Below are 16067 nucleotides of genomic sequence, written 5' to 3' on the forward strand. Positions count from 1 at the left end.
TATAAAAAAATGCACTTTTTTCTTTGTGAAAATAATGTTTCTGTAAATCTATACATATATGTATATATATATTTATATATATACATATACATATATGTATATGTATATGTATATGTATATGTATATGTATATATATATATATATATATATATATATGAATATATCCTTCCTGTATCTCTATTGATACTGGTAATCTTAATGTCTGTTTGAATACATGTAAAATGAATATGAATACATTTGTAAATGACCAAAATCTTAAATCAAAAAATAATTCCATTTTTGTTTGTCCAAATTTTGTCCAGTATTACTCAAATTGTAGTTACTTGTGCCTTTTCTGTCCATGTTTGTGTTTTGAGGTGTACAGTACATATAGACAAAGAGAAGGCTGTGAAATTTTATATCCGCTTTTTGTGTCATTAAGGAGGGTTTATATTTGGTGTTCTTATTGTTTCTGTTCTTCAGGCCATTGCTTTAATGCCAGGGTAACCAAGAGTCGCATCGCGGATATATTGAAGGAGCAGCAGAAACGTGTGAGAGGAAATGCACTGAAGTTCTATTTTTTATTACAAAAGACTTTAGATTAGAATATATCTCTGTACAGGGAAGAGCGCTCCTTATTTATTGTTATTTTATGACAATGATCATTGTTTCAAAGTTGTTGTTTTTTTTTTTACTTTTTTGTTATTTGAAAAAAATGACATTTTCTTTGTTACATCTGTGTGTCTTTTTCATGATGTTCTTGTGACTTGAAATGGTGACAAAGATGAGGGATTGAGTTTGGCTGGTACCGGAAGATCAAGTGCCCTGCAGATTTCACACACAGCAAAATTTCTAGTCATTGAAAAAATAAAAAAAAATGCACCACACTTCCTCGAGGTTGTGCCTTTCTTCCATTTTGTATTCAATATCTTGTCTTTTGCTCAAATTGACTATGTGCTGCAGTTCTTTTTAATTACAGTGGGAGGTTTAGGACACGTTTAATGATTGCCTTTTGTTATTTACCACATTGAAGTAGTTTTCCAAAAGCAATCAGTGAAGTTTGAATGTGGACAAAGAAAATATCAAAACAGTGTCCACCTGATTGGATTAGTGTTTACTTCCTTTGAGAAGAACACAAGTTGTTGCTGGGTGTGTTAGACCAAGACGAGAGACAGTCAAACAATAAAAATCCTAGAAATCCAACTTTCTCTCTGGTTCTTGTACTGTGAGGCAGAACATCAATTGTTCTGGATGCTTCTTTGCAGTAATTTGTCATGTCTCTTATAGTACTTTGTGTTCTTACCTTGTAATTACAGTGAGTGGTAATTTATGTTTAGTCCTACTCGTGGCATCATGTGATAATATGTGGCTATTTGTGGTGACAGAACAACCCAAACTTTCACATGTCCCACCTTTAGAAAGTTTTTCCTGTTCCTTCCCAAAAACAAGTGGTGGTTAGTTTTTCCCATAATGTTAAATATGTCTTATCTGTAAAAGTTTTTGTTTAACCTTTTAGCTAGAGAAAATAAAATATTAATGACAATAATTATTAATTATTAGAGGGGGGAAAAAGAAAGGCAGTATTCTTTTTCCAACAGGAGTTCCACATAGAAATACAAAAGATGTTGGCATTTACATGATCTGTTTATTTGCATGTACAATCACACACTATATGTACTGTATGTAAAGACACAATAATACAATAATACAATGTGTATAATGTAAATGAATACACAAGATACAACCAGTGCCTAAAGTAATAAAGTAATGGTCTTTTAGGGTTTTGCAGCTTCGGAACACCTTCTGTGGCAAGGTACTGTATGTGGTGACTGTAGTCCACCTGTTCATAAAGAGGTTCATTTTCATTTGTAAATTTGCTGTGACGTATTCCATTATGTGTACCTGTTTTAGTCTTTCCTTCCATTGCTTGATTTTGCATGGCTGGTTTTGTACCCTGCAAAAAGTAATTGTCTTCCTCAATTAACAATAGAGATCTTAAAATAAATACTTTGCTACCACAAGGGACATCAGCTGGTACTTTTCCCAGTATAAAGCAACACAGTTTTGACAGTACATCAGTGTTTTAAATAGATTTAATCTCAGTGTGTATGTCTTCCCAATACCATTTTGGAAAGTCCCAAAAATGTGGGTGTGGTCACCAATTTCCACACAGCCTCTCCTACATGATGATGATGACAGTCTGGTGAATGTAGAGGTCACTTGTGGTGACTCAAAAAGTAATTGTTTTGGACTTGTTTGATGCCCTTGTGAGGTCATGTGTTGGGGTGTGGCTATTTCTTTTCTCACTTGCAGGTGAATGAGCTGTGGCTGATTGCAGTAACTCAGGGCACCTGGGCCTAGTGTCCTGTCGCTTGTTTGAGACTCTTTGGTCTCATTTATTGTGTGCTGTGCTGTGTTCTCTGACCTCCCTGCAGACTGTCTCCCCTCTGACTCTCTCCGGTGGCACGGTCCATGGTTTGGTTTGCAGCATGCTGCTTCAGTTATAGTTATTTTGCTTTCTGTATCTCTCAACAACCTCATACACACTTTCATGCACTAATCACCCAGCTCTTACATTACTAATGCCACTGATGTCCATACCTTATACTTTAATTACTTTATTTTTTTCTATTGCCGTTGCGTGTCTCCTTTTTGTTGTGGCCACGTCATAACATCTTCCGATCAAATTATTTTTATATTGGCCTATTAAGGGGTTTAATGACTATTCAAGTACGTCTCTTGCAGGTTCTCGTCTTTAATTATCATATTGGCTTCCATTACCCACTTTTCTTTAATGTATCTTCTGGTAAATCTAATTTTATAATCTGTAACATTTCCAAAACAATATTTGCTTGTGAATATTCCCAAAGAGAGATTAAATGTCATATTTTTTGGAGAGACAATGAAAACAATACTGGGACTGAGATGCAACTATAGATGGTGTGTTGGGGCACCACAAGTTGCCAGAACAGCTTTAATATCTCTTCACATAGATTTGAACTCTGCTACAGGAATTATAGACCATTTTTCCAAAAGATGTGTAGTTTTCATGATGGGAGTCTGCTGTCTAAAATTCCCTGGAAGTTGTCATATGGGTTGATATCTAATGACTTCAATTTTCAGTTTTCAAGGACATAACGCTTTGCACTTTACAGACAGAAAAAGCATCCTAAATAGCTGAAATAGTATTTCTTTTCACAGCTGTATTTCTTTAGTTATACCACTAGATGTCATTACTTTGTCACTAAACCTTAGCCATGAAAACATTTTTCTCATCCATGCAACTGATATGTGATGTGCTTTTAAACCTGACGTACAGTGACACTTGCCATCCCTTGGCTCACTTGGCATTAGTGTTGATTGGGGTCAGTTGGGTGCAGTCACACGCCTTTTATGAAGAACTTGATCTTATCAAATCTGAAGCAGCCTGAGATCAAATGACACATCCATAAATTCCAAACTATGATAATCATTAAAGGTCTACTGCTCGTGAGTTAGCAACATTCTGTAACCTATTCCTGACCACTCCCATCCCATTTGTTTTGGTAGACACAACTTTATCACTTTTGGCAGGCTGATTTTGATTACACTCTCATATCTTGAATGCTAACCATGTATACTTTGGCCAAGTGTAGTTTTCTTGGCTGTTCAAAGTACTCTGGTATTGTATATCCACATATAAATGAATATTCAACTGTATCACTCCCATCACACTACTGAAATGTTTCCAGTTCACTCTTACTGGTCCCTTTGCACAACAACATTAAATGTCACAGCAAGACATGGATAACACCAAGCTCACTTGGGCAAAGCCAGTGAGAGTGTCGATAATGAGCCAAAAGATGATTGTTGCTGTGACTCAAAGTTTGACAGAAAATGTTACAAAACATGCAACATGGAGGCATCTGTATTTTTGGAAACTCTACATCAGTGAATGGTCCTTCTTCCTCCCCCAAAGCCCTTCACATGCTGACAATAGTTACACAAAGAGCCATGCAGGGTTAGTAAATTATTTTCAGAAGGAGTAAACTGGGGAGGTAATGTTGCTAATTAAAAATAAACACCTGCTTCTAGGACAAAAGCAGATACATTGAGAGTCTTAACAGTGGGATGTAGCTGGAGAGAAGACATGGCCTTTGAATTGCATCTTTCATTGTTATCCATTTTCTCAGAGACGGGGCTGCCTAATGTGATGTGATGCCTGTGGAGAGGGGCACATCTGTGCTCCTGAGGGAACTGAACTTGTAACCTCCGGTGCAAGAATGTGTGCTGTAAAATCTACGCTATCATGATGTTATGTGGCAATCCCATCACTGTGTAACACATTCCACACATCCTTATTATGTGAGTGGAACATATTCTGCCCCCTCCGCCGGAAGTCTGGTAGATTATGTATTAGATACTGGAATATCCTGGTAGAGTGAATTATGGCTATATCTTCCCCCGAGAGTCAAGCAAGAAAGGATGTAGAGTGTTTATGAATATGCTTCTTGAATGGAATTTTAAACATCACACTGTGTGAATGTGTTCTGAAAGTATTGTACACTGTATTACATAGTATTAAAATAATTTAAATGATTGTCCTATGCTCTGTTCTATCCTTCCCCTTGTCCTTTTTTGTTGTTAATTTGTCCACTTGTGTTTTTATGAGCGTTGGAAATGCCCATCACTCAGAGGAAAAGTTCTGTTTGCTTTCTGGTGTGTTTTATATGTCCAGGCATCAGGTTTCATAGAAAGTGGGTTATAAGCACCTTTAAGTAAACACAGTGACAAATGGATAGAAAATGTGTTGTTGTTTTGTTTTTTTGTTTTTTTAATGCATCCTTATATTTAGAGCTTCTGAACAAACTGAGCAAACTCTAAAGTGATGACACATCCTTAGTCAAACACTGCCAGTTTCTGCTCACATGTTTCTACTGCAACAAAAATCATCTTATGGACTTATGTGCATTGTAAAATAAAATAAAAATGACAGCTTTATGGACACATGACATCCTCCAATAGAATCACTTACCCAGTGATCTACATGACTTAATCCAAAGGAATAGGGTACATTTAGTGTAAATGAGCACTAGTTGTTTTCTGTTAGTTCTTTGTAATGTAGACGAACAATGTTTCCCTTCTACTTTTGTGTGTGTGTGTGTGTGTGTGTGTGTGTGTGTGTGTGTGTGTATGCATGTGTGTGTATGTTTTTATGGTTTCATTGTTTTCTAAATTTTATTCTTGGAGAAAGAAAGAATCTTTCTCCTTTTGCTCAGGCCTGTGATCAGCACTGTGATTATGTTGTGTGTATTATTGTGATGAATCATGAATACAACAAACATACTATTGAAAATAATCTGAGTTTACAGTGACAAACAATGACAACCTGATCTACTCCAAATTTTCATATCCATTAGTCTATTTCTCTATCGGTTAACTGGCAATAAACCTGTCAGCTTGTGCATAATGACTGTGGTTAAGATAAAATCCAGGCTGGTAATCTGAGCGTGCATTTGCTACATTTACATAAGTGAAGGCTTTTTGCATGACTATGGCATGACTGAACCACATGCTGGGCACCACGTGGGTGGGAAATAACCAGAATCACCAGTGCCTGCGGGCAGGGAAGAGCAGCCTGCTTATCTTTGTATGTGTGGGCCTTCACCAGCCATCAGGGAGGCATCAATTCAGTTAAGAGTATCACTGGAATTTCTTTTGTGACTCTTACACTATCTGTCATGGAGTCAAAAAAGTACCAAAAATGTATTTATTAAATGTAATAAAGTCAAACTTGTATTGTGTGCATATCAATACGGCAATATGTTGCAAATGAAATCTATAAAGTTTGAGATAGAAAGGAAAGGAAAGCACAACTGGAATCTTCTTAGATTTCTTTAAAGCTTTCAATACAGCAAGTCATCCCATCTTTCTTCATAAACTTTTCCATCTTAGTAAAAAAGTAAAAATCTGCATTGTTCAGGTTTTCAAGTTCAAGTTATATTAAAGACCGAAAGCAGTTGTCTCTTATAATGATATGCATTCTTCACTTGTGGTGTATTTCAAAGATCAGTCCTTAGGACATTATTGTTTCTAATCTATATTAATGATATTGTGTTATTTTTCAAACAAATTGTCTTTACTGATTACACAACAGTTTTTTACTCAAATAAAGACCCTGACAAAATGACTCAAGCGTTAAATAAAGAACTCATTAAGATAAGTGATCTGATTAACTGAAACAAATTATCTATCAATATTAAGAAAACGTGCACTTTTGTATTTGGCCAGGCAATGATGAAATATAAAACAAATGTAAAAATGAAAAATTCTATCATTTCTAAAGCTCAGTCTACATGTCTTCTGGGCCAACAGCTTGATGAGTCTCTATCTTGGGAAAAAAAAAACAACAACAACAAAACAAAAAATAATTTAGCCAATTTATTACTAAAATGTTTTTGTTCCCATGGTTTCCCCCCCTTTTTTATTTGAGTAAGATATACAATGGAGAGTTCCATAACATTTTTATTGTTTCTGTGTATGTCAACTTGTATCTCTTGTACACAATATGTGCAAATAAATCAAATTGAATCACAAATGATTATCATTTCATCACTCAGGACAGTCCTGTGCTAATTTATTATTATTATTATTATTACAATAGGGAGTTTGTTAATCCATTGTGGCTCAAAACAGCATAAGTAATTTAAAAAATGTGTCTGATACAGTTTTATAATACATTTACAACTTGTACTTGTGATATAGTGTCAGTACTTAAATCAGGAGCTTCACATTAGTTTAATAATGAAAATGCAAAGCTTTTGGTTCTGTGATTTGCATATCAGTTATTACCCTTTATTTTATTTTATTTCTGTTCCAATGGAGAAACTGGCCTTGGGAAAACCCAATGAATATCATAAGCATCTCCGCTCTTATCTCCTCCCACTTGTGTTCCCAGTGTTCCCACTGGATCTACCTCCATCTCCCTGTGCTGCCACATGAGTAAGTCCTCTCTCCTCTCCCCTATTTAGACTTCTTGTCTCCTATGTCTCTCCTCCTCCCCCTCAACCCTCATGTATAGCCAGAGGAAAGAGACAATTCCACATTCAAATAAATGCAAACTTACAGGTGACAGTGATTCCTGGAATGTGTCACAGGCCCGAACACCCTGCGGTCGTACACTGTGGTTCCATGGCAGGCAGCTGTGGGTGGAGCTTCTACCATGACATCATGGGAGGAAGAGGAGAGCAGTGGTATAAGAAGGGACAGAGCTCAGACACCTGCACAGAAACAGAACAGCAGTGAATTAAAGAACCCAGCTGAAACTGTAAGGATCTCTCTGCAGAACTCCATCCATCTGTTATTAACTATGGCTTCTCACACCAGCATTCTTCTTCTCATCGCTCTTTGGGCTTCTTTGCAGGATGGTGAGTCTACTTTTTACTTCTACTTTTTTGTTAATTCTTGTTTTAGAGGGATGTGCATGCTTTAACGTGTAAATTCATCATCCTTTCATCCACAACAAGAACTTTCTCAGTAATCCTAGAGAAGCAAAACTTATTGCTACACATCTGTGTTTTTGTTAAACAGCACTGTAGACTTTGACTCATGTGCTTTATTTGAATTGACCTGCAGAAAGCAATAACAGCCATCACTGTATGTCAGTGCACACACGTTTTGACAAGCCCCAGAAGCACAGAAAACTTAATACGTTTATTACAAAACAGCTGCTCATTTAATCTCCTATTGTTACATGAGCTAGAGTTTTTAAAATCTCAAGTGTAAGTTGTGTGTGAGTATGGCTGTGCTTCTCCCATATCATGCAGGCTTTTATCTAAAACCATGTGTGAGCCTTCCTTCACCTTAGCATTTCCATCCTGTGTGCTCACTGCAAAATATCAAGAGTTAACACATAAGAGTGATGAGTCTGTAAAGAATAGCTGTTTGTGTTCAAACTTTCAGATACTATACATATAAACTATACTATACTATAAATGTAACATATCCATAACGTGAAAAACAGTACAGGGAATCAGTTGGTTTGGCTTTGCTAGAGTTGATGCTGTGAACTTTGGATCACTGAGAGGTTCTCCTTCTCTGGTAGGTTTGGGTCTTCCAGTGATGGAGCCCCAGGACAAGCAGACAGCACAAAAAGTGAGGACCAAACGTTGCGCCTGCAGCAGCCCTCTGGACTCTGAGTGCCACTACTTCTGCCACCTGGATATCGTCTGGATCAATACACCCAGGTGAGCATGGAGAAACACACTGCATTAAACACACCCACACCTGCAGCATACTCACTTGTACACTTGTACACAAAAATGCAGTAACTCTTCTTTGGATAAGCATCTAGGTCAGAATGTATGTAATCACATGCTATACGTCAATGAATCATAGTGATGCATCATAGTGATAATGCATTTTCTTATTATTACTGTATAAACACATGGGCAGTGCTGCATAACTTATCACATGCTATACGTCAATGAATCATAGTGATGCATCATAGTGATGATGCATTTTCTTATTATTACTGTATAAACACATGGGCAGTGCTGCATAACATATCAAAGAGCAAAGTCTGCAAAGTGTTTATATAAGGAGTGTGGCACTAACTCTCTCTCTCTCTCTCTCTCTGCAGTAAGACAACAGTTTATGGTCTCGGTCGACTCCGAAGGTCTGCTGGTCGCTGCACCTGTGCCAACCCTGATGATCGCACATGTACCAATTTCTGCTATCACAGGTGAGTCAGGGCTGCTGAATCCCACACAAAACCCACATTGAGCCCACATTTGTGTACCAGCATGGGTTTTTAAGAGTTATGTTTGCAAAGGCAGCCATTATTTTCCTTTTGTAGAGGACAAGGAGTGATGAAGTGCAAGGGAACGTCTCATTTCACTTCAGTGCTATTATTAGCCTAATGTGTTGTTACTGCTTTGTTTGACTTGTCCTTAAGGGTGTGATCATGAAATCAATACATCTGAGGCTTAAGGGAGTAGAATAATCTCAGACTGGTGCACAAAGTTCATGCAGCATGTTTTTTGATTGGCTGTGAGGGGCCAAGGAGTGAGGTGTGTAGGAGATTGGAGGCAAGGCTAAGTGAACAATTCACATTTCCTGGGAATGGCAAACAAACACTGTCAGCACAGCAGAGACACTGGGTGACATATAAGATTAGGCATGCTGGGTGCGAGCAAATTTGTACCATAAAACATTTACTGAGCTTGAAATGATAAGATGTTATAGGTTGCTGAAAGTGAAATTTAAGTGGGTTGTTCTTTAACTACAGCAATATCAGTAAAACATTTCAAGTAGTCTATGACAGATCATTTCAAAGGCAGTGATAATTTTTTGTTAATTATGCTGTTTCATTGTGTGCAGCCTTGAAACCACTTCCCCAGAGAAGTCTTTGAAGAGACGTCAACTTGAACTACTCAGCATCCTGAGGTGAGCTTTGATTAACATGATTACATAGAACGCTACTGCCCAAGAAAAACATGGATTTTGATGATTTCACTTACAATTTGATCATATTTTTAAATTATTTGCTTTTCTCCTCAGAGCTGTGGCCAGCAGGTTCAACAGAGATGAGTCTTCTGAGGCTCAAAGAGAATTCGCTCGCTAAACAATGTGGCTGTTGAGGCAGCAAGAGAGAGAGAGGAAGAAAGAGAGCAACGAGCATCTGAACAAATGAGGCTCCTTTGATAGAAAGGAGGGAAACAAAGGGCTGCCAAAAGGTGTGTCTGATACAAGAAGGCCAAAGCAGCACAAAGATGTCTGTTTGTAACCCAAGAATATAGAGGGTGGAAAACATGACAGAGGTCTGCAGACACATCATGGAAAGCAGATGTGGAGGATCAACTTCGAGGGGGGCTACTATCAGGGTCAGAGAATGCTGTGCCTGTGGTCATTTTTGCCCCCTGTCATTAAAGAGTTGGACTGTCTGTCACTGAGAGATCAGACCAGCACTGATAGAGAAGAATGTAAGAGGGAGAGAGACGTGTGTACTGAACATACATGTAGAGGAATTTCTGACATTCTTAACATGTTTTTAACTTATTATTGTGTGAAATGAGTTTCAGTTAAATTATTTTGTCACTGGTGATCTAGGAGACATGTTGAAAAAGTTTTATGTTTGTAGAATACTGAAGATTAGTTAGACATCTTATTAAGACTGACCATTTAGAATTACAACAACCTCTGTACTGAATATTATTGTGTGCAACTGTTTAAAATTAATAAATTATAATATTTAATCATGACAATATTTGCTTGTGTCACTCTTTTAAAACGTTTGATTTTTAAAATAATAAGATTACCTGCTATTCAAAAGCACAGCCTGTGTTATCATAAGGATCTGTGGAAAGAATGCAGTGTTTTGTAACTTTGCTCAGGGGGGTTAGAGAGAGGTATGGTGTGGTCTTGTCACTCCGTGTTCCTTTCTGATTGCTTGTACTGTACATACCGTCCACACACGCATGAATATGCAAGCAGACACACAGCTGAAGCTGAAGTAATTTGGTCTGATCAAACAACACAGATGAACAATAAGACTCTTAACTCCTTCAACTTTTTGGGGGGGAGAGCACCTGCAGCCATCTTTTCCAAACAGGCCTGAGTGCAGTAATATTGAGCACTCTGCTTTGCATCCAGAAGAGTCTCCAGTCTGCTTCAATCAGCTTTGACATCGCAACTTTGTGAGTGAATTCAGAATGAAATACATGCAAACTCAGAGAATTATTATGTTTCAGTGTTTTACTTTTGTTTTATGTAAACATTCCTGTGATTTGGTAAAGCCATCTTCTGGGAATTATATACCTGCAATAACTTAAAACAGGCACAGTTACAGGAGTAATGCTCAAGATTTGACACATCACTTTTCTCATCATCGCCCTTTTGTCTTGCCTTTACTTTCCTTATATTTGTATTATTATATTTACTATTTTAAACAGTTTGGGGGGATCTGTAAAGGTGAATGACATCAAAATATACATTCACAAAATACACACAATGTAACCCAACCTAACCATTGATTCTTGTCTCTACAATCTGTTCTGCTAATATGAAGCTCTCTGGGTTTTAATGATCATGCGGCAAAACAGGATATAGCTCCAACATTCCCACCGGCCCAAAGAATTGGGAGGAGAAATGGCAGGAAGTGTCGGGCCAGTCTCAAGTCAATCAGCGGAAACAATATGTGGTCATTGGGGGCTGATGATATGTTGAATGAACTTTAACGCAAAGCTTTTAAACAAACCAGTTGCCAGGTGGCACCAACACACAGTATTGACAACAGTATTGACAATGCTGTAAAACATGTAAAGAGGTAAAGGTTGCTGGAAACACATGGGAATGCTTAATTATGATTAACTAATGTGAAGTAATAAGGAAATAACTGTCAGCTGAATTTTGAGAAACCACAGGCAGCCTCAATGGCAGAACTCTGTCCATGGTGCTGGAACAGAAGAGACTTTAGCCAATCAGTTCAATATTGCCAACATACTGATTGTCACAAGTTTACCATTTTCCAGCAAAGCCTTGAAATGAATCTTTGTGTTTAATTGAATGCATCAGAAAACTGAGATATTATGACATATTGATACAGTACTAGTAAAAAGTTTGGTCAAACATTTGACTGATATGAACAAAGTAAATCTCATGTAGGCAAAATTCTGCCTGTATCTTTGTTTCAGAATTGCAGATTTGACCAGCAAACTGACTTTAATGATTTCTCTGTCAAACCATCACCCTAATAGGTGAATTGAAAAAAAGGAAAAGAAAAACTAAATTAAGGATACATAAAATCATACTTAGAATAATCCAAATGAATCATTTTCACAGCAGTTTACTATAGTCAAATATAATATGCTAATAATTATTTTTTATTTTACTGTGAAATTGCAACATACAGTTTTGCTACAGATAATCAGAATCATATCTTCAATACATATCAAGTCAAGTCAAATCAAATTTTAAATGTACAAATGTCCTTAATCTCTAGACCATCCATTTGGATAAGGAAAAAGGGAAGAAAATGGAGGAGACTTCAGAGAGAGCAATGGGTGAGAGGTCCAACAGATGTTGTGTGTATCAACCAAAATATTAAATGACATAACAGGAAATCCAGATGGCAAAATTATACACATATACTGTACATGTACAAACTTAAACACCTTTGTAATTCAAATAGATTTTAGGAGTAGGCCCTTTTCACAGCAGGCAGTTATACTCGCTATTGCAGGTAAAGCACAGGTGTAATGAATTAATGGCTCACTGGGAACACTTAGATAGAACAGAGCCGTCATTTGTGTCATTAGTTACACCTGTTCTCTCCCTTCTATGATGAGCAAAACGTCTGCTGTGAAAAAGGACACAATTGTGTGGGAAAGTGGTAGGAAAAAAGTATTCTATATATAAATGACAGATGCACCGATATGGTTGCTTTAAATTAGTTTCTAACCTGCTAATTTTACCTGAGTTGCAGGTTAAATGGTAAAGGCCTACCGCACAGACGGTGTCTCAAGACTTATGACTGACTGAAATTATTTCACTTCAGCCAACTTTAAGCTTCAAAACAGGAAGTTTTACTTCCCTCAAACAAATCACCTTTTCTTCACAGTAAATCCACCTCTCTGCCATTGTCTGGTGAACTCTGTCACCCCATTAGTCTCTCAGAACATTACTGTGGCTGGATGTTGTGTTGTGTCTGGCATTGTGTTGTTTGGCTCCTTTAGCTGCTTTAAATCTACATTACGTGACTGTATAATTCATATATAGGGACTGAGTGTTGTAAAAGGAAACATTAAAAATCTGAAAGGTAAACCCAGTTCTGGTTGCATACACCATAATATTGCTGTTGTCATGTAAATGCCTTGTATGTCCTGTTGTGGTTGTCATACTTTCATGAAAGGATTACATGACACTCTGTGAACAAATGTTGCAACACTTTATGAAAACTTGTTTATTTTGGCTGTTTTAGTGTTTTTTCAATGAATGGCCCCAATAGAATAAAGTGATATTAAAATGATACTATACCATTATGCATACAGTATATGACCCAGGAATTGGAAATATTTGAGAACATTTGTATGTCTTTCATTCATTCTTAAAGGTTTAAATCTAAAATTCTCTCTTCTATAAGTTTAAAAAAGAGTCACAAAAGTTGCTTAAAAGTCGAAGAACAGGTTTTCGTCAAACACCCACATCTATCTATCGATCAAAATGTTGGCTTTGTAGTGTGGCTCATTCTTTCTGTCATTTTCACAAAAATAATATAACACAATATCATAATCAGCTGAGTTTTAAATCTGTACTTTATAGGTTTAGGCAAAATTATATTTTTATTATACAAATGGAAATTATATCTGTCTGCTACCTTAATTTTATCATATGAATATATATATGATATGATATATTTACAGTGCATCTGGAAAGTATTCACACTCCTTCACTTTCCCCACATTTTGTTATGTTACAGCCTTATTCCAAATCCTTTTTTTCTCATCAATCTACACACAATACCCCATAATGAAAAAGCGAAAAAAAGGGTTTTTTAGAAATGTTGTTCAAATGTATTAAAAACAAAAAACTAAAATATTGCATGTACATAGGTATTCACACCCTTTACTCAGCACTTTGGTGAGGCACCATTGGAAGCAATTACAGCCTCACGTTTTCTTGGATATGAAGCTACAAGCTATAGTATTTACTCCCATTCTTCTCTGCAGATCCTCTCAAGCTCTGTCAGGGTAGATGGGGAGCGTCACTGCACGGCTATTTTCAGGTATTTCCAGAGATATTCAATCGTGTTCAAGTCTGGGCTCTGGCTGGGCCACTCAAGGGCATTCACAGACTTGTCCCATACCCTTCCCCAGATCTGTGCCTTGATATAATCCTGTCTCGGAGGTCTACAGACAATTCGTTTGACTTGGGGAAGTGAAGTGGGGTGAATACTTTCTGGAGGCACTGTACATGATAGTTAAAATAGTCAAAAGTCATGATTCAACCTTTAATAAAAATTAGATATTTTAGTGAAGATGTTTGGAATATGTAGGGCAAGGTTTCCACTACAGGTACAATATGTACCGAAAGATGTACTCTCTGTATATAGTTTGGTAACAGGTGCTTGCTAATATTAACACTTAAGGTTTTACCTGGCAGGGCTCCAAATATCTGTTATGTAACTGATACATTTGTATACATTATGGTTGGGAGTTCATGCATGTGAAACTGGAGAGATGTGTTTTTCAGTGAACTCCAGTGAAAAGGACAGATGCTAATCTGGAATTGTCTGAAAATATGCAAGTGTAGGATCAGCCACATCTGGTGATGATTTAGATATTTCATGCCTGTATGTATATTTTTCATTGAGAGAAAATGACCATGGTCTAATTAACATTTGTTCCCCAAAATTCCGGTGGATTGTGGTCGAGTAATACTAGTGTTTTTTGGAGTGCATAATCTCAATTATGCATATTGAGTAAATGTGTTGAATATCACTGTATAACCTAATTGACTTATATACTGCACCAGTGCTAACCCCTGTGGTATATTTAGCTTTAAATAGTCACATAACATTCATCCAACACTCTCAGTAAACATTCCTTAAATGCTTTAAGTACACTGCTCTGCTTTACTCAAAAGCTATTTTTTGGGTCACAGCCAACTGGCATTGATCATGATTGGTAACAATGCATTCCTGCTCTTAAAATAACTCTCTGTATCATATATATTTTTTAGCTGAGTGAAATTAGTGAAAGAGCTCTGAAATAAATGAAGGAAATAATGCTTGTATTTAATACTTTTAAAATTCATAAATAATGAAACTAAGATGCACTTTTCTTTCTCTTCATGGTTCCTTGCCTCAGTTTTTTATAAGTGTTATAATAAAATAATTAAAAATGTTAATAATCTTCATGAGCGCCCATTCATCAGCAGCTCAGCAAATGAAAATGAAAATGTGAGCAAAGTCTGGGATTGAAACAATCCTCATACATTCAGTGGTCAAATATTCCACAGCTGTTCCCCAAGAATGTGCAGTGCAGCAATAGCCCAGTGTCTCAACAACACACATACACATACACACACACACACACACACACACACACACACACACACACACACACACACACACACACACACACACACACACACACACACACACACACACACACACACACACACATTCACACAACTGTTGCTGATGATAGTAGGAGGACTATTTTTCTGTGTAGTATCATGTAAAGACAAGCAGATCCTACAGTCAAAAACATAAACTGACCCTTATAGCAGAGCAAGTGTGTGTTTTACCCTCCACTGTACATTGCAATGATTCTTCACCACCAGGCTACAAGATCATGTTATGTGGGCTGAGACAGCTGCCTGTCCTGTTTGTGTCAACATCCAAATCCATGCAGGAACAATCCATACTGTGCAACACTGGGAGGTACCTTGCTGTTTGACAGCCTTGCCTGAGAAGAATGACTAACAAAGTATACTGTAGGACAAACTGCAAAAGCTCTCTTTGAGAGGAGGATAATAAGCCTTTATACTGAAGGAATTATCACAACAATCCAATAATAGATATTAAAATTTTACCACCACACCTCTGAGATAGTGCCATGAAAAGGTTTCCTACCTGCTCTCGTCATCAGTGCAGGGTGAAAGTGCTTCATTTATCAGTTTATGGGTTGTTTATAGTTACATGGAAACTGAATACTACTTCTCCATGTATGACAGAGGTATGTGAGGTATGATCGGTTCATAGAAGCAGATCAGAGAGGATTTTGGCCTTAAACCATCCAGTTTTGTGTATTTTAAAATTAATTATTTGATACACAGGAAGTCATTGTGTAGATGTGAGAGCTGAAGTGTGTGATCCACTTTAAGGACTCCAGCAGCAGCCTTCTGTTTCAGCCACAGTTGTCTAATCAACTCTTTAAGAGAGAGTGAGACCTGTAAAGACAGTAGTTATTAGTAGTCTTTGGTAAAGAAGGTTTTTTAAATTCTGCAGAGACAATAGTCCTTTAATTCTTTGTAAATTCTCAAGGTGATAGTAAGCTGATTTTGTAAGTGTCATAATGTGGATATTTTAAATTTTGGTCAGAATC

The 16067-nt window shown here is 37.0% G+C and overlaps 1 protein-coding gene across 1 annotated transcript; it reads left to right on the top strand.

Moving 5' to 3' along the window:
* The first annotated feature begins 2122 nt into the window (after positions 1-2122).
* LOC128366830 (uncharacterized) lies at positions 2123-9583 on the top strand. Its single transcript, XM_053327597.1, has 9 exons — positions 2123-2182; positions 2293-2316; positions 2415-2479; positions 6917-6960; positions 7116-7385; positions 8063-8204; positions 8600-8701; positions 9340-9405; positions 9520-9583. The coding sequence occupies exons 1-9, from the start codon at positions 2123-2125 to the stop codon at positions 9581-9583; spliced, it is 837 nt and encodes a 278-aa protein (XP_053183572.1).
* The last annotated feature ends 6484 nt before the right edge of the window (positions 9584-16067 follow it).

Source organism: Scomber japonicus, chromosome 10, assembly GCF_027409825.1.
Source record: "Scomber japonicus isolate fScoJap1 chromosome 10, fScoJap1.pri, whole genome shotgun sequence".
NCBI classification, from domain to species: domain Eukaryota; kingdom Metazoa; phylum Chordata; class Actinopteri; order Scombriformes; family Scombridae; genus Scomber; species Scomber japonicus.

Excerpts from the sequence above, each read along its gene's own strand:
- LOC128366830 (XM_053327597.1), top strand. The coding sequence starts at position 2,123 with ATGTGGGTGTGGTCACCAATTTCCACACAGCCTCTCCTACATGATGAT. Across the intron at positions 2,183-2,292 it reads ATGATGATGATGACAGTCTG|GTGAATGAGCTGTGGCTGAT; the intron begins GTGAATGTAGAG and ends TCTCACTTGCAG. Across the intron at positions 9,406-9,519 it reads GAACTACTCAGCATCCTGAG|AGCTGTGGCCAGCAGGTTCA; the intron begins GTGAGCTTTGAT and ends TTTTCTCCTCAG.